The sequence below is a fragment of the Coregonus clupeaformis genome, chromosome 12 (assembly GCF_020615455.1).
Source record: "Coregonus clupeaformis isolate EN_2021a chromosome 12, ASM2061545v1, whole genome shotgun sequence".
Taxonomy (NCBI): domain Eukaryota; kingdom Metazoa; phylum Chordata; class Actinopteri; order Salmoniformes; family Salmonidae; genus Coregonus; species Coregonus clupeaformis.
The window spans coordinates 26276080-26302619 of record NC_059203.1 but is presented as its reverse complement, the minus strand read 5'-3'; the positions used below and the strand labels follow the sequence as shown (position 1 = coordinate 26302619).

The following is a 26540-nucleotide window of genomic DNA, read 5'->3' as shown; positions in this document are numbered from 1 at the left end:
GATTGGGAGAAAAGGGGAGAAGCGAGGGAGAGAGGACACAGGGAGAAAGATGGCAAATTAGGGAGGGAGGGAGGGGTGGGTGGGAGCGACTGGTTAGCTGTATGTCCTGAAGAGCTGTCATATACAGTGGGGAAAAAAAGTATTTAGTCAGCCACCAATTGTGCAAGTTCTCCCACTTAAAAAGATGAGAGAGGCCTGTAATTTTCATCATAGGTACACATCAACTATGACAGACAAATTGAGAAAAAAATATCAAGAAAATCACATTGTAGGTTTTTTAATGAATTTATTTGCAAATTATGGTGGAAAATAAGTATTTGGTCACCTACAAACAAGCAAGATTTCTGGCTCTCACAGACCTGTAACAACTTCTTTAAGAGGCTCCTCTGTCCTCCACTCGTTACCTGTATTAATGGCACCTGTTTGAACTTGTTATCAGTATAAAAGACACCTGTCCACAACCTCAAACAGTCACACTCCAAACTCCACTATGGCCAAGACCAAAGAGCTGTCAAAGGACACCAGAAACAACATTGTAGACCTGCACCAGGCTGGGAAGACTGAATCTGCAATAGGTAAGCAGCTTGGTTTGAAGAAATCAACTGTGGGAGCAATTATTAGGAAATGGAAGACATACAAGACCACTGATAATCTCCCTCAATATGGGGCTCCACGCAAGATCTCACCCCGTGGGGTCAAAATGATCACAAGAACGGTGAGCAAAAATCCCAGAACCACACGGGGAGACCTAGTGAATGACCTGCAGAGAGCTGGGACCAAAGTAACAAAGCCTACCATCAGTAACACACTACGCCGCCAGGGACTCAAATCCTGCAGTGCGAGACGTGTCTCCCTGCTTAAGCCAGTACATGTCCAGGCCCGTCTGAAGTTTGCTAGAGTGCATTTGGATGATCCAGAAGAAGATTGGGAGAATGTCATATGGTCAGATGAAACCAAAATATAACTTTTTGGTAAAAACTCACTCCTTAGTTGCCCTGGCTGTGTGTTTCGGGTTGTTCTCATGCTGGAAGACCCAGCCACGACCCATCTTCAATGCTCTTACTGAAGGAAGGAGGTTGTTGGCCAAGATCTCGCGATACATGGCCCCATCCATCCTCCCCTCAATACGATGCAGTCGTCCTGTCCCCTTTGCAGAAAAGCATCCCCAAAGAATGATGTTTCCACCTCCATGCTTCACGGTTGGGATGGTGTTCTTGGGGTTGTACTCATCCTTCTTCTTCCTCCAAACATTGCGAGTGGTGTTTAGACCAAAAAGCTATATTTTTGTCTCATCAGACCACATGACCTTCTCCCATTCCTCCTCTGGATCATCCAGATGGTCATTGGCAAACTTCAGACGGGCCTGGACATGCGCTGGCTTGAGCAGGGGGACCTTGCGTGCGCTGCAGGATTTTAATCCATGACGGCGTAGTGTGTTGCTAATGGTTTTCTTTGAGACTGTGGTCCCAGCTCTCTTCAGGTCATTGACCAGGTCCTGCCGTGTAGTTCTGGGCTGATCCCTCACCTTCCTCATGATCATTGATGCCCCACGAGGTGAGATCTTGCATGGAGCCCCAGACCGAGGGTGATTGACCGTCATCTTGAACTTCTTCCATTTTCTAATAATTGCGCCAACAGTTGTTGCCTTCTCACCAAGCTGCTTGCCTATTGTCCTGTAGCCCATCCCAGCCTTGTGCAGGTCTACAATTTTATCCCTGATGTCCTTACACAGCTCTCTGGTCTTGGCCATTGTGGAGAGGTTGGAGTCTGTTTGATTGAGTGTGTGGACAGGTGTCTTTTATACAGGTAACGAGTTCAAACAGGTGCAGTTAATACAGGTAATGAGTGGAGAACAGGAGGGCTTCTTAAAGAAAAACTAACAGGTCTGTGAGAGCCGGAATTCTTACTGGTTGGTAGGTGATCAAATACTTATGTCATGCAATAAAATGCAAATTAATTACTTAAAAATCATACAATGTGATTTTCTGGATTTTTGTTTTAGATTCCGTCTCTCACAGTTGAAGTGTACCTATGATAAAAATTACAGACCTCTACATGCTTTGTAAGTAGGAAAACCTGCAAAATCGGCAGTGTATCAAATACTTGTTCTCCCCACTGTATGTATAGATATATGTATGTATATGTATATACCATTTTTTCCCCCCTCTTCTGAAGCCAGGGAAAGTCTGACAATGTCATCGCTTTACATTCAGAGTGCAGTCCTCTGCAAATCTGCTGCCACTAAGTGTCAAGAGAAAGCATGTGTTCACACAAAATGCAACGTGAGCAAATGAAAAAATATCTACACAGTAACCCGTGTACTCAGCATGTGGCCATGCTGCATGAGAAGTACTTTCTGCTTTGATTTATGTTTTAGGCTACTCACAGAAATGCATGTAATCTCCTACCAGTGATATTTTTTTCTCCATTTGAAATTTGTTTCACTCACAGAGATACATTATCCCAAATAATATCCCGTTAATACATTACTGCACATGGCATTATTTCTTCATAAATGAGAGATTCCCCCCAACCTGGCATTCCAAGAGCATAATGTGTTTGTCTTAGTCCAACCTGGAAAGTCCAGACTGTGCAAGTATACTTTGGATCCAACCTGGCAACCTTGGACTATAAAAAGTACAAAGTAGCCTATGCCTACCTGGCAGAATGATTATTTGCATCAATCCAGTGGGCATCATTTGTTTTGCAAACTCCCTCCCATGTGCTCTACAGAGAATCTGCTAACCAAACAACAGTGCTGGTAGGTGCCTGCTCAGTTGAATTAAAGGGTAACTACACTCTAAATTTCTTAGATTTTCCCAGACCTTAGGTAGTCTCCTTATGTGGTTCAAGTATTGTTGTGGACTTAGAACATCCAATTTTGTTTTCTGTAAATAAAACAAAGTGTGATTTTTGAGAGCGAAAACCTAAAAGAAACTTGGACATTTTTTTGGTATCGAGTGTTGTGATACTAAACCTGGTATCGGTATCAAAGTAAAAATTCTGGTATAGTGACAAAAATACCTCAGCCTTAGAAAGTGTTATATGCCAACCTGGCATCCTCAGACTATAAATGGTGATTTTCTACCCAACCTGGCAATCTCAAACTATAGATAGTGATCGTGACCGAACCTGGCAACCTCAGACTATAACATTTTGACCTAACCTGTCAACCTTTGACTATAAAGGGTCATTTTGACCCAACCTGGCAATCCAAGACTATAAAAGGAGATTTTCCAACCTGGCAACCTCAGATTATAAAAGGGGATTTTTCACCCAGCCTGGCACCCCGTTGCTCTGTCATGTTTGTCTGATGATGTGTTCAGACGACACCCCTGAATTCCCAGACACCTCATCATCCTTCGCTTCAATTGCCCACGGAAACTTCTCCTGGATTATTACAGAAACAGATTGTGCCTTTCTCTAAGCAGTAGGAAGCAGATTATTCAGTCAACCTTTTATCTGTTCTTGATTATGGGGATATTATTTATCAAAGTGCAGCTGATACTACTCTTAAACCTTTGGATTCCCTTCGTTTTGTTACAGGTGACAGTTTTGATACTCATCACTGCATCCTGTATCAAAAGGTTGGCTAAAGACCCGTAGATCTCTACATTACTCCCTTTTGCTTACAAGGCCCTACTTCATAAACTTCCGTCTTATCTAACTTTGCTGTTGAAGTATAGACACTTGAGTTGCCAAACCCGTTCACAGGATTGGTTAACTTTTTAGGTTCCTAGGGTCTCCACCAAGCTAGGTAAATGTGCTTTTAGTTAAATGCACAGTATTGCTGGAACAAAACTGATGTTCTGGTGCCATTCGGGCAATTTAAAGTATTAATTGGGGACTCCCTCTGCTCCTGTATTACTGCCCACGGAAACAGAGGGATGAAAAAGTGACACAATGTAAAAGCCCCCCGTGTAGCTCAGTTGGTAGAGCATGGCGCTTGCAACGCCAGGTTTGTGGGTTCATTTCCCACGGGGGGCCAGTATGAAAATGTATGCACTCACTAACTGTAAGTTGCTCTGGATAAGAGCGTCTGCTAAATGACTTAAAATGTAACTGGAAGGCCACACTAACAGAACAGGACTCTGGGCAGACAGCCAGTCCAAAGAGAATGCTCTGTCACTTCTTATAGCTCTCCAGACTAGACAGAAAGCACTTGGCAGTGGTGTTTTGTTTTGGGTCTTTTTTCTCCTTCCTTTATTTGACCACTGAGGGGAGGTTGAGAGGATAGGCTAACTACTGTATATGTCTGTAGTTAAAGGGTAAAGGGTCCAGTACTCTGTTGTTAAAGGGTAAAGGGTCCAATACTCTGTTGTTAAAGGGTAAAGGGTCCAATACTCTGTTGTTAAAGGGTCCAGTACTCTGTTGTTAAAGGGTCCAATACTCTGTTGTTAAAGGGTAAAGGGTCCAATACTCTGTTGTTAAAGGGTCCAGTACTCTGTTGTTAAAGGGTCCAATACTCTGTTGTTAAAGGGTAAAGGGTCCAATACTCTGTTGTTAAAGGGTAAAGGGTCCAGTACTCTGTTGTTAAAGGGTATTGTACTCTGCCTCCCACCGGTCTCAGCTTGTGGTCATTAAGGCCAGGATCAGACCAAACCGCCTGGCCTGAAACAAGTAATGTTAGAGGTTGCAACCAAATGACTCATCTTCTCTCTTTCCTCTTCTCTCTCCTCTCTCTCTTTTCTCTTTCTTCTCCCTCCCTCCATCTCTCAACTCCATTTCCCCTTCTCCTTCTCTCTCGGTTTCTTGATTCTCCTTCTCTTTCTTTCCCCTCTCATACCCTTCTTCTCGCGCTTCTCTACTCACCCCCTCACAAGAAAAACAAGGTGAGATGACTTTTGCCCTGTCGTGCTCACCTCGGTCATCATGAGTGGCGCAGTGGTCTAAGGCACTGCATCGCAGTGCTAACTGTGCCACTAGAGATCCTGGTTCGAATCCAGGCTCTGTCGCAACCGGCCGCGACCGGGAGACTCATGGGCGGCGCACAATTGGCCCAGTGTCGTCCAGGGTAGGGGAGGGAATGGCCGGCAGGGATGTAGCTCAGTTGATAGAGCATGGCGTTTGCAACACCAGGGTTGTGGGTTCGATTCCCACGGGGGGCCAGTATAAAAAAAATATGTATTCACTAACTGTAAGTCGCTCTGGATAAGAGCGTCTGCTAAATGACTAAAATGTAAAATGTAAATGAAGTGCTTCGAGAGGCTGGTCATGTCCCACATCAAGGCCAGCATGCCAGGCACACTGGACCCACTGCCATTTCCATCGCTATTCACACGGCCATAACACATCTGGAAAAGAGGAACACCTATGTGAGAATGCTGTTAATTGACTACAGTTCAGCATTCAACACTATTGTTCCCACCAAGCTCCGAGACCTTGGTCTGGACACCTCCCTCTGCAACTGGATCTTGGACTTCCTGACGGGCAGACCACAGGCTGTGAGAATAGACAACAACACCACCTCTACACTGATTCTTAACACAGGGGCCCCTCATGGGTTTTGCATGACACAAAGGGGCTTTGCAAGACTCCATCAACAAGGTTGCTGACAACACCACGGTTGTAGGCCTGATAACCAACAACGACGAGTCAGCCTATAATGGAGGAGGTAAGTGAACTGACATTGTGGTGTCACGACAACAACTTCTCCCTCAACGTCAGCAAAACAAAAGAGTTGATTGTTCTCTTCAGGAAGCAGAGGAGTTTTAAGTTCCTCGGCAACCACATCACTGAGGACCAACAACACCACCGCTCTTGTCAAGAGGGCACAAAAACACCTCTACTTCCTAAGGCGGCTGAAAAATGTGGCATTCCGCCCGGGTCCTCTCCAAATACTACCGTTGAACCATCGAGAGCGTCCTGACTGGTTGCATCACGGCCTGGTACGGGAATTGCTCCATGCACGACCACAAGGCCCTCCAGCGGGTGGTGAAGATGACCCATGCTTCCACCCATCCAGGACATCTACTCGAAACAGTGCCTGAGGAAGGCACGCAGCAACATCAAGGACCCTACACACTCCAGCCACGAGCTGTTCTCTCCCTTACCGTCGGGCAGACGGTATCGGCGCATGAGGTCTGATACCAACAGGCTCGGAGACAGGTTCTATCTACAAGCCATCAGACTGCTGAACACTTGAACTGGACTGACCACCTGCTCTGATTCTCTGCACTTAGCACACATGCACTCACTCATGCACACACCCACACAGACATACACACAAACACACATATACAGTGGGGAGAACAAGTATTTGATACACTGCCGATTTTGCAGGTTTTCCTATTTACAAAGCATGTAGAGGTCTGTAATTTTTATCATGGGTACACTTCAACTGTGAGAGACGGAATCTAAAACAAAAATCCAGAAAATCACATTGTATGATTTTTAAGTAATTAATTTGTATTTTATTGCATGACATAAGTATTTGATACATCAGAAAAGCAGAACTTAATATTTGGTACAGAAACCTTTGTTTGCAATTACAGAGATCATTCGTTTTCTGTAGGTCTTGACCAGGTTTGCACACACTGCAGCAGGGATTTTGGCCCACTCCTCCATACAGACCTTCTCCAGATCCTCCAGGTTTCGGGGCTGTCGCTGGGCAATACGGACTTTCAGCTCCCTCCAAAGATTTTCTATTGGGTTCAGGTCTGGAGACTGGCTAGGCCACTCCAGGACCTTGAGATGCTTCTTACGGAGCCACTCCTTAGTTGCCTTGGCTGTGTGTTTCGGGTCGTTGTCATGCTGGAAGACCCAGCCTCGACCCATCTTCAATGCTCTTACTGAGGGAAGGAGGTTGTTGGCCAAGATCTCGTGATACATGGCCCCATCCATCCTCCCCTCAATACGGTGCAGTCGTCCTGTCCCCTTTGCAGAAAAGCATCCCCAAAGAATGATGTTTCCACCTCCATGCTTCACGGTTGGGTTGGTGTTCTTGGGGTTGTACTCATCCTTCTTCTTCCTCCAAACACGGCGAGTGGAGTTTAGACCAATAAGCTATATTTTTGTCTCATCAGACCACATGACCTTCTCCCATTCCTCCTCTGGATCATCCAGATGGTCATTGGCAAACTTCAGACGGGCCTGGACATGCGCTGGCTTGAGCAGGGGGACCTTGCGTGCGCTGCAGGATTTTAATCCATGACGGCGTAGTGTGTTACTAATAGTTTTCTTTGAGACTATGGACCCAGCTCTCTTCAGGTCATTGACCAGGTCCTGCCGTGTAGTTCTGGGCTGATCCCTCACCTTCCTCATGATCATTGATGCCCCACGAGGTGAGATCTTGCATGGAGCCCCAGACCGAAGGTGATTGACCGTCATCTTGAACTTCTTCCATTTTCTAATAATTGCGCCATCAGTTGTTGCCTTCTCACCAAGCTGCTTGCCTATTGTCCTGTAGCCCATCCCAGCCTTGTGCAGGTCTACAATTTTATCCCTGATGTCCTTACACAGCTCTCTGGTCTTGGCCATTGTGGAGAGGTTGGAGTCTGTTTGATTGAGTGTGTGGATAGGTGTCTTTTATACAGGTAACGAGTTCAAACAGGTGCAGTTAATACAGGTAATGAGTGGAAAACAGGAGGGCTTCTTAAAGAAAAACTAACAGGTCTGTGAGAGCCGTAATTCTTACTGGTTGGTAGGTGATCAAATACTTATGTCATGCAGTAAAATGCAAATTAATTACTTAAAAATCATACAATGTGATTTTCTGGATTTTTGTTTTAGATTCCATCTCTCACAGTTGAAGTGTAGCTATGATAAAAATTACAGACCTCTACATGCTTTGTAAGTAGGAAAACCTGCAAAATCGTCAGTGTATCAAATACTTGTTCTCCCCACTGTACATTCATGCTACACACACATCACAACTGTTGCTACCAGACTCTTATTATACTGCTAAATTTAAACACTTGCCCCCATCCCCCCTTCCCCAATACACATGTAAATATTGCCCTAGAAATTGTGCCTTCATGTATTATACTTATGCTAAAATGTTTATTCTATTCTACTGCCATTTACTTTATGTTCGTATTCTTATGTTTTATTATTTCTTATTGTTGTTGTATATTAGTATTTAAAGAATTGGAATACACCAGGTGCTACAGCTACTAGCATAGCTTGCTATCCTAGTTGTGGATCTACTCATACACCATCTAGCATTCCGTAGCTAGCCACCTCAGGACAAAATCTATTCAGATACAACTGAAGTTGCAACTGTTAACATAGCACACTATCTCAGCATTGTATGTCTCTTATACACCTCACCAGTTACACACAGCAGTTACCCATAGCAGTCCACATATCTCAGTATTGGATCAATTGTAATACATCCTGAGCTACATAGATGAGATTGATACAACAAGGACATAGTGTAAAGCTGCTGAGTTAAAGATTCAATGAAAGAGAGAGAGTGGTTAAATCCTGGACCACTATGGGAATGACTAGACTAGAGCAGGGTTTCCCAAACTCTGTCCTGGGACCCCCTGGGTGTACGTTTTGGTTTTTGCCCCACCACTACGCAACTGATTCAAATAACCATCTCATAATCAAGCTTGATGATTTGAATCAGCTGTGACTGGTAGTAGGATACATGTATATACATACTTATGGTAATATACTAATGGTAATATATACATGTAAACAGAAGTTATAGTGACCAGTAGATAAATAGATCCATTAGATACTAATGGTAATGGCAATCAATAATCAATGAACAGCAGCATAGGGGTGGTAATAAATCAAATCCAAAATCATTTTAGCATCAGCGTAGGTGAGGGGGGTGTGTATGTATGGGTGTAAGTGTGTGGCGTCAGTAATGAGTGTGTGAGTGACAGGGAAGGTGTGTGCGTCTGAGTGGGTAGAGACCTGTGGATGGGCACAGAGTCAGTGTAGATAGTCTGTGGGGGAGGGACAGCAGTAGTTAGACATTTAACATTTGGAACACATCCAATAAGTTAAACAGCCTTGTGATCCTTTCAAACGCTTCATGGCTTCTCATTGACTGACCTCTTTGTGTTTTCTGCTGTTTTCTAGATTTATTTGCAACAATTATGAAATTATGGAAGATTTCCATGAGGTGATGATATATTACTTGGAATCTATGAAAGAGATGTTTATCTTAATAAGGAAATACCAGTTGATCTAAAGGTTTGATGTGAAGAAAAATACACAAGGGATATTATGTTTTTCGGACCTGTGTGTTGTTTCGTCCAACTGAAAGTCAAAGCCTTTGGCAGTAGTTGTCTAGCAGATTGTGTCCACAGCGGGAGGCTGACATGGGGTGTGGATGGGTGTGTTTGAACGGCCACCTCTGCTTGTTTCTATTTGGCATGGCAGCATTTTAGAGTCAGTTTAGACTTTTGGACCAAGGCAAATACAGCAACCTGTAGAATCCCCTAAAGACTTCTAACCCTGATAGTTTGTCAAATGTTTTCATACCTATATAGTGGCATTGTGTCAAGCTGAATGTATATATTCAACATAATCTATTGTTTGATCTTGTTGAATGCATTTATGTGATAACTGTTCACTCTATTAACTGTCTGTTCACTCTCTTATCCTCCTCTTCCTCCTCCTCTCTCTTAGGTCTGTCTGGTAACCCAGTGGATCTGGAGAAGCGCCACACAGCGTTTGGGAAGAACTTCATCCCTCCTAAGCAGCCTAAGTCCTTCCTGGCGCTGGTGTGGGAGGCTCTACAGGATGTTACTCTAATCATCCTGGAGATTGCTGCCGTCATCTCCCTGGGCCTGTCCTTCTACCACCCCCCTGGGGGAGATAGCGAACGTGAGTAGTACACCCTAACCCATGGCAGTTAGAACGGGTGGGAGGGGTGGGGACTGGGGCATGAAGGGAGAATTGAGGGTTTGCAAATGTTTTAATTTCCTGTTCCACTGACCTGGTCGTGTTGTGGTCTTGTATCACTGACCTGGTCGTGTTGTGGTCTTGTATCACTGACCTGGTCGTGTTGTGGTCTTGTATCACTGACCTGGTCGTGTTGTGGTCTTGTATCACTGACCTGGTCGTGTTGTGGTCTTGTATCACTGACCTGGTCGTGTTGTGGTCTTGTATCACTGACCTGGTCGTGTTGTGGTCTTGTATCACTGACCTGGTCGTGTTGTGGTCTTGTATCACTGACCTGGTCGTGTTGTGGTCTTGTATCACTGACCTGGTCGTGTTGTGGTCTTGTATCACTGACCTGGTCGTGTTGTGGTCTTGTATCACTGACCTGGTCGTGTTGTGGTCTTGTATCACTGACCTGGTCGTGTTGTGGTCTTGTATCACTGACCTGGTCGTGTTGTGGTCTTGTATCACTGACCTGGTCGTGTTGTGGTCTTGTATCACTGACCTGGTCGTGTTGTGGTCTTGTATCACTGACCTGGTCGTGTTGTGGTCTTGTATCACTGACCTGGTCGTGTTGTGGTCTTGTATCACTGACCTGGTCGTGTTGTGGTCTTGTATCACTGACCTGGTCGTGTTGTGGTCTTGTATTACTGACCTGGTCGTGTTGTGGTCTTGTATTACTGACCTGGTCGTGTTGTGGTCTTGTATCACTGACCTGGTCGTGTTGTGGTCTTGTATTACTGACCTGGTTGTGACCTGATCATGTTGTGGTGCTGTGTTCTGCTTTCCCCAGTGTGTGGTGAGACAGCGTCTGGAGTGGAGGATGAAGGCGAGGCGCAGGCGGGCTGGATCGAGGGCGCCGCCATCTTGTTCTCTGTTGCCATCGTTGTCTTGGTAACGGCATTTAATGACTGGAGCAAGGAGAAGCAGTTCCGCGGGCTGCAGAGCCGAATCGAGCAGGAGCAGAAGTTCACCGTCATCCGCAAAGGCCAGGTCATCCAGATCCCTGTGTCCGAACTAGTGACGGGAGACATTGCCCAGATCAAATACGGTAAGACATGGTTCAGATAAAATAAAAGCTATCACTTGAATGAAACATGCTGTGACATTCCCCTTCCATTGGAAGTATTTGAAAGTATTTTCTAATAAATTACTATAAATAGCCTACTATTTGAAAGTATTAACAAATACTTATTTCCAAATAGGCCTACATTATTTAAAATACCAAACCGACCTGGTTCAAATGCATGGGAGTATTAAAGTATTTGTATAAATACTGTGTATTTGATTATTTTCAAATACATGCCAATACATTACAAGTGTATTTCCAAATACATTCCAATATTCAACTACTTGTTTTGAAATAAAAAATATCCAAATACTTACCTCCAAATTATTCTGAAAGTAAATGAAATACCCTAAATAGAATTTGAACCTAGGTCTGGATACAGTGAACCAATATGATGAGGTAACACATTGACCAAATGTACAAAGGTACGGAATATGGTGAGACATTGTATATCACAGTCATATAACTGTGTAACTGTTTCCTAGGTGATCTTCTGCCAGCTGATGGTATCCTGATCCAGGGAAACGACCTGAAGATTGACGAAAGCTCTCTGACCGGTGAATCAGACCAAGTCAGGAAGTCCCTGGAGAAAGACCCCATGCTGCTGTCCGGTGAGAGCGCCTATTCATAATATCACTATTATCAGACATTCACTATCCCAGTCAGGACCTCTGTTGTTTTAAATGATAACATATGATGTGTGATTCAGTATGGAGACTGAAAATGGAGGACACAATGGAATAACATACAGCATAGTCATTCATACATACAGCACAGTCATTCATACATATAGCACAGTCATTCATACGTATAGCACAGCCATTCATACATACAGTACAGTCATTCATACAGTGAGGGAAAAAAGTATTTGATCCCTTGCTGATTTTGTGCTTTTGCCCACTGACAAAGTATCAGTCTATAATTGTAATGGTAGGTTTATTTGAACAGTGAGAGACAGAATAACAACAAAAAAATCCAGAAAAATGCATGTCAAAAATGTATTTGACCCCTCTGCCAAACATGACTTTGTGATTGCCAACAAGGGTTTTGCCACCAAGTACTGAGGTCAGACATTTCTTGTAGTTGGCCACCAGGTTTGCAAACATCTCAGGAGGGATTTTGTCCCACTCCTCTTTGCAGATCTTCTCCAAGTCATTAAGGTTTCGAGGCTGACGTTTGGCAACTCAAACCTTCAGCTCCCTCCACATATTTTCTATGGGATTAAGGTCTGGAGACTGGCTAGGCCACTCCAGGACCTTAATGTGCTTCTTCTTGAGCCACTCCTTTGTTGCCTTGGCCGTGTGTTTTGGTTCATTGTCATGCTGGAATACCCATCCACGACCCATTTTCAATGCCCTGGCTGAGGGAAGGAGGTTCTCACCCAAGATTTGACGGTGCTTTGATGCGGTGAAGTTGTCTGTCCCCTTAGCAGAAAAACACCCCCAAAGCATAATGTTTCCACCTCCATGTTTGACGGTGGGGCTGGTGTTCTTGGGGTCATAGGCAGCATTCCTCCTCCTCCAAACACGGCGAGTTGAGTTGATGCCAAAGAGCTCCATTTTGGTCTCATCTGACCACAACACTTTCACCCAGTTCTCCTCTGAATCATTCAGATGTTCATTGGCAAACTTCAGAAGGGCATGTATATGTGCTTTCTTGAGCAGGGGGACCTTGCGGGCGCTGCAGGATTTCAGTCCTTCACGGCGTAGTGTGTTACCAATTGTTTTCTTGGTGACTATGGTCCCAGCTGCCTTGAGATCATTGACAAGATCCTCCCGTGTAGTTCTGGGCTGATTCCTCACCGTTCTCATGATCATTGCAACTCCACGAGGTGAGACCTTGCATGGAGCCCCAGGCCGAGGGAGATTGACAGTTCTTTTGTGTTCCTTCCATTTGCGAATAATCGCACCAACTGTTGTCACCTTCTCACCAAGCTGCTTGGTGATGGTCTTGTAGCCCATTCCAGCCTTGTGTAGGTCTACAATCTTGTGCCTGACATCCTTGGAGAGCTCTTTGGTCTTGGCCATGGTGGAGAGTTTGGAATCTGATTGATTGATTGCTTCTGTGGACAGGTGTCTTTTATACAGGTAACAAACTGAGATTAGGAGCACTCCCTTTAAGAGTGTGCTCCTAATCTCAGCTCGTTACCTGTATAAAAGACACCTGGGAGCCAGAAATCTTTCTGATTGAGAGGGGGTCAAATACTTATTTCCCTCATTTAAAATGCAAATCAATTTATAACATTTTTGACATGCGTTGTTCTGGATTTTTTTGTTGTTATTCTGTCTCTCACTGTTCAAATAAACCTACTATTAAAATTATAGACTGATCATTTCTTTGTCAGTGGGCAAACGTACAAAATCAGCAGGGGATCAAATACTTTTTTCCCTCACTGTACATACAGTGATTCATACATACAACACAGTCATTCATACATACAACACAGCCATTCATACGTACAGCACAGTCATTCATACATATAGCAAAGTCATTCATACGTACAGCACAGTCATTCATACGTACAGCACAGTCATTCATACATACAACACAGTCATTCATACGTACAGCACAGTCATTCATACATATAGCAAAGTCATTCATACATATAACACAGTCATGACCTTTCCGTTAATGTGCTAGTATCTAATTTATCTTCTCTCTCTCTCCTTCCCCACTCTCTTCTTATCCTCTCTCTTTCTCCCCCTTCCCTCCCTTCCTCCACCAGGCACCCATGTGATGGAGGGTTCAGGTAGAATGGTGGTGTCTGCAGTGGGTCTCAACTCCCAGACTGGAATCATCTTCACTCTGCTTGGGGCGGGAGACTGCGACGAGGAAAAGAAGATCAAGAAAGGTGAGAGATGGGGGGAACGAGGACAAATGCACATCGCCACGGTAACAGTTCACAGAGTCAGTGACTGGCTTTTTCCCCAATCTATCTCCTGTCTGTGTGTTTCTATCTGCTGAGCTATCCTTGTCTTTCTACGTGAGCTCTCTGTTTGCTGGTTCCCTGAGGTAAGATTCTAGTGGAAGGACGAGTTACTGCAGTCTGTTGAACTCTAGAATGATGTAAAGAAAGATGGGACAGCCATGATAAACACTACTATGGAGGCCAGAGGTTCCATTCAGTTTCATTGACATCGCTGTCTTATTCTTATTTATCTAATCCCTGGTGTTAGTTTTCTCATCCAAGCCAAGGCCCTTTCTAGACCACTCCTTCGTAGGAGTGGTTCTGTTCTGTTCATGGACGATTGGGTGGTCATTCTATGCCACAGACCCACTGTCAGGAAAAACGGATTTCCACTCTTTCATCCCTCCCTTTTGTATCTGTTCTAATTAAACAACACTAAGGCCTCCAGTACAGTTAATCTACGTATCTATCAACATGGTCTCTAATGAGCTTGTGTTCCATACTAACACTTAGCTGGGTTTTCTTTTCTGTTGGGTAAGAGTTTTTTTGCTACGATGTTTTTGTTTTTCAGGCATTCATTCTAAAGGGGCTGAATGCGCCAGCTCAGAGGAGGGAGCTGCAAGACAACGACTCATTCCATTTGGCATCTTTAGTCATCACAAAATTAGACTGTGATTTCAATTGTTCATGAAACCGTAGAGCACAGCCGTCATGATCTTAATGTTATGGGTTTATTAGAGAGTAGATCAGACCAAGTACAGGCTAGTTAGTTACACACGCACACACTGGCTGCAGCACAGGCACGCACACTGGGTGTTGAACTGTCGGTCTTCCTCTAAGACAGGTGTATACAGCGAGGATGGAGGCAGAGAGCAGACACACTTAGAAGCACACACACACTAACACACCTCCCCCTCACATTCACACACAGACTCAGACATACTCACCTTCCTTACGCTCACTCATGCAAACACACTTTCCCTTCACACACACACACGAAGACTGTCAAACACTTACACACACACCTCTCTGCCACAGACACACATACTGATACAGTGACTCAGAGAGCAGAGGAGAGGGGGCAGAGTGGCCGACTGAGGCTTCAAGGCTTGCTGCTGCTCAGCTGTCAACTGCTACACACACACACACCTCCCTTCACCATCACTCTCAGGCAGAAATGACTGCTTCCCCTAATGTCAAGACAGGGCCATGAGTGAGTGGATGGTAGGTGTGTGTGTGGTGCATGCATGTTCTTATAAACGTATTTCTGTTAGTTACACATGTATTGATTGAAACAGACAAGAGCCCATTGTCACCAGTAACAGATCCTGCTGTCTGTGGATGGATGCTCTATATTACTCTACAGCCTTAAACCAACTAGTGTTCTCTCTCCTCTGACGGCCCGTTCCAGCCCCCAACACACATGTGAATTTATATTGTTTTGATCTTCTGTTTTGTTTTGGTTTTATGATTTTTATTTCCTTTAAGCCATGTTATCAGCATTCCGCACTCTCTCTCTGTCTGAACAGGTAAAAAACAAGGACCCCCCGAAAATCGCAACAAAGGTAACCCCTCCCTCCATCCCTCCCCTCCCCCCTTCCATTCAGCAGCAGTCTGGGAGTTTCGTGTCAGTCTTTTCTCTCACTCTCTCCCTCTCTCTCTCATGCTCACGCTTCCCTCCACCTGCTGAAAAGGGGAGGTTCTTCTCGCCTCGCTTTACCTGTGAATGGATGCAACTCTCACCCGCCACTGGCCACAGAGAGAGAATTGTGGTTAGCCGTCAGTGCTACTATTGTAGACAGATATCCATCTCAAAGCTACCTAGGGTTAGCATTCAGCGCTACTGTTGTAGACTATATCCTTCAGAGCTATGAGGGGTTAGTATAACACAACTGTAGTCAACCCTTATCCCTCACAGAGCTTCCCAGGGTTATCCTTCTTTATCCTTCTGTTGTAGACTACTACAGGTATATCTGTCTGGGAAGCTCTGTGAGGGATAAGGGTTGACTACAGTTGTGTTATACTAACCCTATATGGGGTTAAAATAGCACAAGAACTCCAGTAAAGTTGTATTTCCTTCTAGAGCTAAATGGGGTTAGCTTTACCTTGCTCACAGAGCTGCTAAAGGGTTAGTTCTACTAACCCCATATAATAAGTTGCACCAACTTCACATGCTATGTTTAGATGGACACCCGGGGTGTTGTAGCTCCTGCAGCTTGCCTGGCCTGGACAGGTCCACCCTCCATGTGGTGTGTCGTCCAGAACTCATCCAAGCGGTCTACCCCCCCCTCACAGACCCTCCCCAACCCTCCTGCCCTCTCCTCTCTCCTTCCCCTTGCCCTTGGACTTTATCACTAGTAAACAGCTTCTCTCGTCTCTAGCATGGAGTGGTAGCTAATGCTAGAGTAAAAGTCTGCTAAATGGCATATTATTTATATTATTATTAAAAGAACATTAAATTAATTGGGACAGGTTGACTCGACCTACATTCACAACAGGAAATATATATTCTGAAAACGTCCACATACTGATTTTAATTCAGTAGTTTACCCAGTGTAGTAGCTTTATGGACGCCATGTAATCTCTGGCTCCTGAGAGGAAATGGAATAGGAGTGGTAGGACCCCTGATATCATGTTTCAGGGTCTGGGAATTTGGTAATCGTTTTTGGGTTTAGTTTAAAAAAGAAGGGATCTAAACAGATTTATAATAGACATTCTATCTAGAATTATAATATAAATTATACTATTCTATCTATCTAAAGCTAACTCCAGAACTAGGGTCTAAGGATTAGGGAGACTGTAGTAACTCTGGGAAGTGGCTCAGTGTGGGAGTTGCACCCTGACATTATCAATGGGCTGTGGATTGTTGTCTGTTCTGTTTTTGTATTCTGTTTCTTTTCTCTCACTGTTGCCTCTTTCCAGGATGTTGCTCAGGACCTCATGCTGTCTCGTACTCTCTTCTCGCGATCACTGTTTGACGCTACCTCTCTTTCCTTATTTTTCTCTGTCTCTTTCGCAAATAAAAACTACCTCTGGAGATGTGCAACCTCCTCTTCTACCTCCTCCTCCTTTTCTTTTTTGTGGTGGTTGTATCTCTCTGCTTTGTTTTTTTGTTCTCTTTTATTCAGTTTGTCAGTATCTTTGTTTGAGTTAATTTTTTTTGGTAACACACTCGCCCCCCCCCTCTTCGTCGTGGTCCGTGCTGCGTCTGTAAGTGCTGTGCATCCGTCAGTGAGTCAGTCCGCCCGTGCATCAGTCTGCCAGTCCAGTCAGTGTGTGGCTGTGTTCAGTCTGATGGGTCTGGTCTAATGGGTTTTATGTTGGGACTGGTGGCCTACTCTGAGGGGTGGCAGAGTCACTATGTTCAATACAAGGGACTTCATATACAGACATTTTAGGAGTGTGAGAAAAAAACATGACAGCAAAAATGACATAGTACCAGTCAAAAGTTTGGACACACCTACTCATTCAAGGGTTTTTCTTTATTAAAAACTATTTTTTACATTGTAGAATTATAGTGAAGACATCAAAAATATGAAATAACACATATGAAATCATGTAGTAACCAAAAAAAGTGTTAAACAAATCAAAATATATTTTATATTTTAGTTTCTTCAAATAGCCACCCTTTGCCTTGATGACAGCTTGGCACACTCTTGGCAGTCTCTCAATCAGCATCACCTGGAATGCTTTTCCAACAGTCTTGAAGGAGTTCCCACATATGCTGAGCACTTGTTGACTGCTTTTCCTTCACTCTGCCGTCCGATTCATCCCAAACCATCTCAGTTGGGTTGAGGTCGGGGGATTGTGGAGGCCAGGTCATCTGATACAGCACTCCATCACTCTCCTTCTTGGTCAAATAGCCCTTACACAGCCTGGAGGTGTGTTGGGTCTGTCCTGTTTAAAAACAAATGATAGTCCCACTAAACCCAAACCAGATGGGATGCCATATCGCTGCAGAATGCTGTGGTAGCCATGCTGGTTAAGTGTATAACTTATAACTTAGTGTATAACTTAAAAAATATGAAATAACACATATGAAATCATGTAGTAACCAAAAAAAGTGTTAAACAAATCAAAATATATTTTATATTTTAGTTTCTTCAAATAGCCACCCTTTGCCTTGATGACAGCTTGGCACACTCTTGGCAGTCTCTCAATCAGCATCACCTGGAATGCTTTTCCAACAGTCTTGAAGGAGCTCCCATTTTTTATTTTTTTTATTTTATTTCACCTTTATTTAACCAGGTAAGCCAGTTGAGAACAGGTTCTCATTTACAACTGCGACCTGGCCAAGATAAAGCAAAGTAGTGCAATAAAAACAACACAGAGTTACATATGGGGTAAAAAACATAAAGTCAGAAATACAACAGAAAATATATATACAGTGTGTGCAAATGTAGCAAGTTATGGAGGTAAGGCAATAAATAGGCTATAGTGCAGAATAATTACAATAGTATTAACACTGGAATGCTAGATGTGCAAGAGATTATGTGCAAATAGAGATACTGGGGTGCAAAAGAGCAAAATAAATAACAATATAGGGATGAGGTAGTTGGGTGGGCTAATTTCAGATGGGCTGTGTACAGGTGCAGTGATCGGTAAGGTGCTCTGACAACTGATGCTTAAAGTTATTGAGGGAGATAAGAGTCTCCAGCTTCAGAGATTTTTGCAATTCGTTCCAGTCATTGGCAGCAGAGAACTGGAAGGAATGGCGGCCAAAGGAGGTGTTGGCTTTGGGAATGACCAGTGAGATATACCTGCTGGAGCGCAGACTACGGGTGGGTGCTGCTATGGTGACCAATGAGCTAAGATAAGGCGGGGATTTGCCTAGCAGTGATTTATAGATGGCCTGGAGCCAGTGGGTTTGACGACGAACATGTAGTGAGGACCAGCCAACAAGAGCGTACAGGTCACAGTGGTGGGTAGTGTATGGGGCTTTGGAGACAAAACGGATGGCACTGTGATAGACTACATCCAATTTGCTGAGTAGAGTGTTGGAGGCTATTTTGTAAATTACATCGCCGAAGTCAAGGATCGGTAGGATAGTCAGTTTTACGAGGGCATGTTTGGCAGCATGAGTGAAGGAGGCTTTATTGCGAAATAGGAAGCCGATTCTAGATTTAACTTTGGATTGGAGATTCTTTATGTGAGTCTGGAAGTTGAGTTTACAGTCTAACCAGACACCTAGGTATTTGTAGTTGTCCACATACTCTAGGTCAGACCCGTCGAGAGTGGTGATTCTAGTCGGGTGGGCGGGTGCCAGCAGCGTTCGATTGAAAAGCATGCATTTAGTTTTACTAGTGTTTAAGAGCAGTTGGAGGCTACTGAAGGATTGTTGTATGGCATTGAAGCTCGTTTGGAGGTTTGTTAACACAGTGTCCAATGAAGGGCCAGATGTATACAAAATGGTGTCGTCTGCGTAGAGGTGGATCTGAGAGTCACCAGCAGCAAGAGCGACATCATTGATATACACGGAGAAAAGTGTCGGCCCAAGAATTGAACCCTGTGGCACCCCCATAGAGACTGCCATAGGTCCAGACAACAGGCCCTCCGATTTGACACACTGAACTCTATCTGAGAAGTAGTTGGTGAACCAGGCGAGGCAGTCATTTGAGAAACCAAGGCTATTTAGTCTGCCAATAAGAATGCGGTGGTTGACAGAGTCGAAAGCCTTGGCCAGGTCGATGAAGACGGCTGCACAGTACTGTCATGTATGCTGAGCACTTGTTGGCTGCTTTTCCTTCACTCTGCCATCCGACTCATCCCAAACCATCTCAATTGTGTTGAGGTCTGGGGATTGTGGAGGCCAGGTCATCTGATGCGGCTCTCCATCACTCTCCTTCTTGGTAAAATAGCCCTTACACAGCCTGGAGGTGTGTTGGGTCATTTTCCTGTTGAAAAACAAATGATAGTCCCACTAAGCCCAAACCAGATGGGATGGCGTATCGCTGCAGAATGCTGTGGTAGCCATGCTGGTTAAGTGTGCCTTGAATTCTAAATAAATCACAGACAGTGTCACCAGCAAAGCACCCCCACACCATAACACCTCCTCCTCCATGCTTTACGGTGGTAACTACACATGCAGAGATCATCCGTTCACCCACACCCCGTCTCACAAAGACACAGCGGTTTGAACAAAACATTTCCAATTTGGACTCCAGACCAAAGGACACATTTCCACCGGTCTATTGTCCATTGCTTGTGTTTCTTGGCCCAAGCAGGTCTCTTCTTCTTATTGGTGTCCTTTAGTAGTGGTTTCTTTGCAGCAATTCGACCATGAAGGCCTGATTCACACAGTCCCCTCTGAACAGCTGATGTTGAGATGTGTCTCTATGAACTTATCCTCTGCAGCAGAGGTAAATCTGGGTCTTACATTCCTGTGGCGGTCCTCATGAGAGCCAGTTTCATCATAGCGCTTGATGGTTTTTGCGACTGCACTTGAAGAAACTTTCAAAGTTCTTGAAATGTTCCGTATTGGCTGACCTTCATGTCTTAAAGTAATGATGGACTGTCGTTTCTCTTTGCTTATTTGAGCAGTTCTTGCCATAGTATGGTCTTGGTCTTTTACCAAATAGGGCTATCTTCTGTATACCCCCCCTACCGTGTCACAACACAACTGATTGGCTAAAATGCATTAAGAAGGAAAGAAATTCCACAAATTAACTTTTAAGAAGGCACACCTGTTAATTGAAATGCATTCCAGGTGACTACCTCATGAAGCTGGTTGAGAGAATTTCAAGAGTGTGCAAAGTTGTCATCAAGGCAAAGGGTGGCTATTTGAATAATCTCAAATATAAAATATATTTTGATTTGTTTAACAAATTTTTTGGTTACTACATGCCAAATGTGTTATTTCATAGTTGTGATGTCTTCACTATTATTCTACAATGTAGAAAATAGTAAAAATAAATAAAAACCCTTCAATGAGTAGGTGTGTCCAAACTTTTGACTAGTAGTGTAGGTACAAAATGATCCGACTAGATTGTAAATTGACTGGTGTTGAGTGTTGCATGGGCCACAAATAGAATCCATAGCAATGCATATGACGCTGATTACCATAGAATACTGATATCTTTATTCATCTTTTACTTTAGCACCTTTATTAGACTCACCCTTAGATATTGTGAAGTATTTCTACTGTAAAAGAGACAGAGCTAGAGAACAAACAGAGCAAATATAAGCTATTGAAGTGGTGAAATGCAAATATCTTATTTGCATTTGTAAAACATGACTGAGCTCAGTAGCAGAGATTAAATATGTTCAGTTGACAATCCCCCGCAAAGGAACCATTGTAGAATTTACAACCTGTATCTCGATGTTCTGAATATATTCTCTGTTATACGTATGCTGTAAAACTGTGTCCATAGACTCTTCTTGCCGCATTTCCATGGAGACTTACCCCCACACCAGTGTGTTGCCAGTGTTTTATGTTAATGTTTACTCTAGTGTAATTGTGTGTCCATCTGGAGAGTGACACTAAAGACTTGTGTAGAGCAGAATCACACCCTCTGCATCATCAACACAGTTGCTATGTGAGAAGGTGTTCACAGTTAGCCATTGTTATGTAAATGCAGCTGAAAAGTACCAGTGGCCTGGCTTTGGCCCCAGGTGAGACACGGGTGCCGGCCCGTATAGATGGAAACAGAAAAATCTGAGCCTTTTGGCTGAAACACTGGGGTAAATCCTGTATGGAAATGCACCATCTGGGACAAGTTGTATAGTGTTAAATTGCTGCTACAAATCAGTTTTGTATAATTAAATCCTTACTTTTATCTCAAGCATTTCCTGAAGAATTCTGTGTTGTGTGTTTACTCTTTCCAATACTTCCCTGTTTTCGTAATGTTTATTTTATGCATTTGAGTATTTAAACAATCAATCAGTTAATTATTGAGTACTAATTTTACTTTAATGTAGAATAAATCACATTTGCTGAACTCTCCAAACTGACAGCTAACAAATAATAACAGCAGTGTTGATCACATTAAGGGATCTGTTCTGGTTTAAGAGATTAAGTGATCCACAGCTGAGTTGGTTTAGTGGATCACTGCTCAGGACCTGAGTCTGGTGGTCTGGTGACCGTGTTTCTGTCTCTCTTCCAACCGTAACTGAACCACAACCTCTCTGTGTCTCTCTACCCTTCACCCCAACCCCTCCTCGATCCCCCTTCTTCCTGCCTCCTCCTTTTTGGAATGTCTGTTCCTGCTCCTCTCCCCAACCCCCCAAAACCGCACCACCAACCATCTCCAACCTCATATCACTACCCTCTTTACCCTCCCCAAACTTTTCCACCACACTAATTGCCATCCTCCACCTCCCTCTACCCTACCTATTTCCCCATCCCTCTACCCTGTCCCATAGCTAAGACCCAGGACGGCATTGCCCTGGAGATCCAGCCCCTGAAGAGTGAGGTTGAGTCCGAGGAGAAGGAGCCGGAGGTGGAGGTCAAACAGGTGAAGAGGGTTCAGATCACAAAGAAGGAGAAGTCTGTGCTGCAGGGCAAACTCACCAAACTGGCCGTGCTGATCGGGAAGGCAGGTGAGGACAGAGGCAGAGATACACGTATACACAGGCACACATAGAGACACACGCACATACACAGAAAGATAGATACATTTTACACACACACACACACACACACAGACCATGCAGATCGGGAAGGCAGGTACAGTGCCTTGCAAAAGTATTCATCCCCCTTGGCGGTTTTCCTATTTTGTTGCATTACAACCTGTAATTTAAATTGAATTTTATTTGGATTTCATGTAATGGACATACACAAAATAGTCCAAATTGGTGAAGTGAAATTTAAAAAATAACTTGTTTCAAAAAATTCGTACAAAATAAATAACGGAAAAGTGGTGCGTGCATATGTATTCACCCCCTTTGCTATGAAGCCCCTAAATAAGATCTGGTGCAGCCAATTACCTTCAGAAGTCACATAATTAGTTAAATGAAGTCCACCTGTGTGCAATCTAAGTGTCACATGATCTGTCACATGATCTCAGTATATATACACCTGTTCTGAAAGGCCCCAGAGTCTGCAACACCACTAAGCAAGGGGCACCACCAAGCAAGCGGCACCATGAAGACCAAGGAGCTCTCCAAACAGGTCAGGGACAAAGTTGTGGAGAAGTACAGATCAGGGTTGGGTTATAAAAAAATATCCAAAACTTTGAACATCTCACAGAGCACCATTAAATCCATTATTAAAAAATGGAAAGAATATGGCACCACAACAAACCTGCCAAGAGAGGGCCGCCCACCGAAACTCACGGACCAGGCAAGGAGGGAATTAATCAGAGAGGCAACAAAGAGACCAAAGATAACCCTGAAGGATCTGCAAAGCTCCACAGCGGAGATTGGAGTATATGTCCATAGTACCACTTTAAGCCGTACACTCCACAGAGCTGGGCTTTACGGAAGAGTGGCCTGAAAAAAGCCATTGCTTAAAGAAAAAAATAAGGAAACACGTTTAGTGTTCGCCAAAAGGCATGTGGGAGACTCCCCAAACATATGGAAGAAGGTACTCTGGTCAGATGAGACAAAAATTTTGCTTTTTGGCCATCAAGGAAAACGCTATGTCTGGCGCAAACCCAACACCTCTCATCACCCCGAGAACACCATCCCCACAGTGAAGCATGGTGGTGGCAGCGTAATGCTGTGGGAATGTTTTTCATCGGCAGGGACTGTGAAACTGGTCAGAATTGAAGGAATGATGGATGGCGCTAAATACAGGGAAATTATTCAGGGAAACCTGTTTCTGTCTTCCAGAGATTTGAGACTAGGACGGAGGTTCACCTTCCAGCAGGACAATGACCCTAAACATACTGCTAAAGCAACACTCGAGTGGTTTAAGGGAAAACGTTTAAATGTCTTGGAATGGCCTAGTCAAAGCCTAGACCTCAATCCAATTGAGAATCTGTGGGTTGACTTAAAGATTGCTGTACACCAGCGGAACCCATCCAGCTTGAAGGAGCTGGAGCAGTTTTGCCTTGAAGAATGGGCAAAAATCCCAGTGGCTAGATGTGCCAAGGTTATGGAGACATACCCCAAGAGACTTGCAGCTGTAATTGCTGCAAAAGGTGGCTCTATAAAGTATTGAATTTGGGGGGTTGAATAGTTATGCAAGCTCAAGTTTTCTGTTTTTTTGTCTTATTGTTTGTTTCACAATAAAAAATATGTTGCATCTTCAAAGTGATAGGCATGTTGTGTAAATCAAATGATACAAACCCCCCAAAATCCATTTAAATTCCAGGTTGTAAGGCAACAAAATAAGATATGCCAAGGGGGGTGAATACTTTCGCAAGCCACTGTAAGAACAGAGAAGGTCTTAAAAACATTAGGACCCTGACACACGTACACACAGGTGTGCATACAGATGTAGGATCTTAGTTTGAGGCAGTTTGCTACAGCAGGAAAATAATCCTGCAGCAACAGGAAATGTGAATTGTTATGTGGCTTTTAATGAATGGACATTTTTGTAGGGGTTAAAACATTTTTCGTATGGGAAAATCAAGTCTGAAATTTCGAAGTGGAAATTACAAACTTCAGAAGCCTTTTTAAACCTCAAATACACTACAAGTTTAAGATGTCCTCCTGCAGCAGGGTGATCAAATTAAGGTCCTACATTGGTCCTCTGTAGCTCAGCTGGTAGAGCACGGCGCTTGTAACGCCAGGGTAGTGGGTTCGATCCCCGGGACCACCCATACACAAGAAAAAAATGTATGCACGCATGACTGTAAGTCGCTTTGGATAAAAGCGTCTGCTAAATGGCATATTATTATTATATTATATTATTACATGCCTGCTCCTGGATTTGACTGCCAGATAGCAACAGTCTACTTTGTTTCATTTGCCCAGGTCTGATCATGTCAGCAGTGACGGTGATCATTCTCATTCTGTACTTCGTGATCGACACGTTCGGGGTGCAGGGTCGCCCATGGCTGAAGGAGTGTACCCCCATCTACATCCAGTACTTTGTCAAGTTCTTCATCATCGGAGTCACTGTGCTGGTGGTGGCTGTGCCTGAGGGGCTGCCTCTAGCCGTCACCATCTCTCTGGCCTACTCTGTCAAGGTACACACAAACCAACACACACACACAGTGCTGGTAGTGGCAGTGCCAGAGGGGCTGTTGCTAGCTGCCATCATCTCCCAGACTTACTCTGTCAGGGTACACACACACACAGCACTGACCTCTACTTGTCCCCTGTATAGAAAATGATGAAAGACAATAACCTGGTGCGTCACCTGGATGCGTGTGAGACCATGGGGAACGCTACGACCATCTGCTCCGACAAGACGGGCACCCTCACCATGAACCGTATGACCGTGGTGCAGGCCTACTTGGGAGACACACACTACAAGAAAGTACCGGAACCCGACGTCATCAAACCATCCACACTGGAGGTCCTGGTCAACAGCATCGCCATCAACTCAGCCTATACTACTAAGATCCTGGTGAGTGAGAGAGATAGAGAGAGTGAGTGAGTGAGAGAGAGTGGGTGAGAGAGTGAGTGAGAGAGTGAGTGAATGAGTGAGAGGCACACACAGAAATAGCAGAAATTGAACGAGCAATCACGATAAACCTTCACCGCTCACACATGCAAACACACACACACACACACACAAATCCTTACGTGAGGCACTTGAAGCACACGCTAATTTCGTCCCAGTCTTCAGTAAAGATGGTCCATAATGGCATTCCAGAAACATGATGCTGCTTTCCATCCATTCATTCATCAGCTCATCAATACCACCAGGTAATCACATAAGACTGAAGACACAGGCTTTCACTAGCCCTTAGGAGAATCCGTCACTCATCTTTGCTCGTTCCATGGACCATAGCGCCTCAATTTGGATCTTCATGACGTCTCTATGCAGTGTGTGCACATCCTTACAAATGCATCTTCTTCTCTAGTGAATATCTTTATGGTTGCTTTTACACTCTGTATGATGCATATCTCAATGTTCCTTTTACTGTATGCCTTCTTCATGAAATATACATGTTTGTAGCATACGGTATGTAGGGTGTGTGTAAAATGTTGTTTGTTACTCCAGTCTCCAGAGAAGGAGGGAGGTCTGCCCCGCCACGTTGGCAACAAGACAGAGTGCTCCCTATTGGGCTTCGTGCTGGAGCTGAAGAGGGACTACCAGCCAATCAGGGAAGAGATTCCTGAGGAGAAGCTGTACAAGGTATGTAGCTGCTTCAAAATGTATCAATGAAGTTAAAGGTGCAATCTGTAACTTATATAAATTATATATGTGTGTTCTGTGTGGCTCCAAGACGAAATGTACAAATAACATACTGCCCATTTTTCCTACAGCGAGCTAACTTATACACAAACTTCTGTACTATAGTAATATAGCATATTGTGATAATATGGTAGTTATAACTAACTGAGTGGTCTGTTTCCAGGTGTACACCTTCAACTCATCCCGTAAGAGCATGAGCACAGTGCTGAAGAACACTGATGGTAGTGGCTTTCGCATGTACAGCAAGGGAGCCTCCGAGATCGTCCTACGCAAGTACGGAAGGGAGGGGGAGGGAGGGATTGGTCATATATTTAGTTGATGAATGGATACACAGAGATAGACATACAGAAATATGGAGTTGATCGTCTGTGATGTGATGATACTTTATGAGAGAGTTGGCAAACATATCTCCTCCTTCACTCCTCCCCCTCCTATCTCTTCTCTCACCCTCCCCTCATCTTCCT

The 26540-nt window shown here is 44.1% G+C and overlaps 1 protein-coding gene across 6 annotated transcripts in view; it reads left to right on the top strand.

Annotated features, from left to right (window-relative positions):
* LOC121578138 (plasma membrane calcium-transporting ATPase 1) overlaps positions 1-26540 on the top strand; it is a 187913-nt gene that overhangs the window by 101865 nt on the left and 59508 nt on the right. For 4 of the 6 annotated variants that reach the window (XR_006002736.1, XM_041892263.1, XM_041892267.1 and 1 more), the window contains exons 3-12: positions 9592-9789; positions 10640-10897; positions 11401-11526; positions 13641-13766; positions 15353-15388; positions 22185-22361; positions 24684-24898; positions 25039-25281; positions 25882-26016; positions 26240-26349. Coding sequence is in view for 4 of the 6 variants with exons in the window: in XM_041892263.1 (XP_041748197.1) it covers positions 9592-9789; positions 10640-10897; positions 11401-11526; positions 13641-13766; positions 15353-15388; positions 22185-22361; positions 24684-24898; positions 25039-25281; positions 25882-26016; positions 26240-26349 (1624 nt within the window). In the remaining 2 variants the exon portion in view is untranslated. The remainder of the gene's footprint in view (positions 1-9591; positions 9790-10639; positions 10898-11400; positions 11527-13640; positions 13767-15352; positions 15389-22184; positions 22362-24683; positions 24899-25038; positions 25282-25881; positions 26017-26239; positions 26350-26540) is intronic. The other 2 variants (XR_006002737.1, XM_041892265.1) reach the window with 1 other exon arrangement.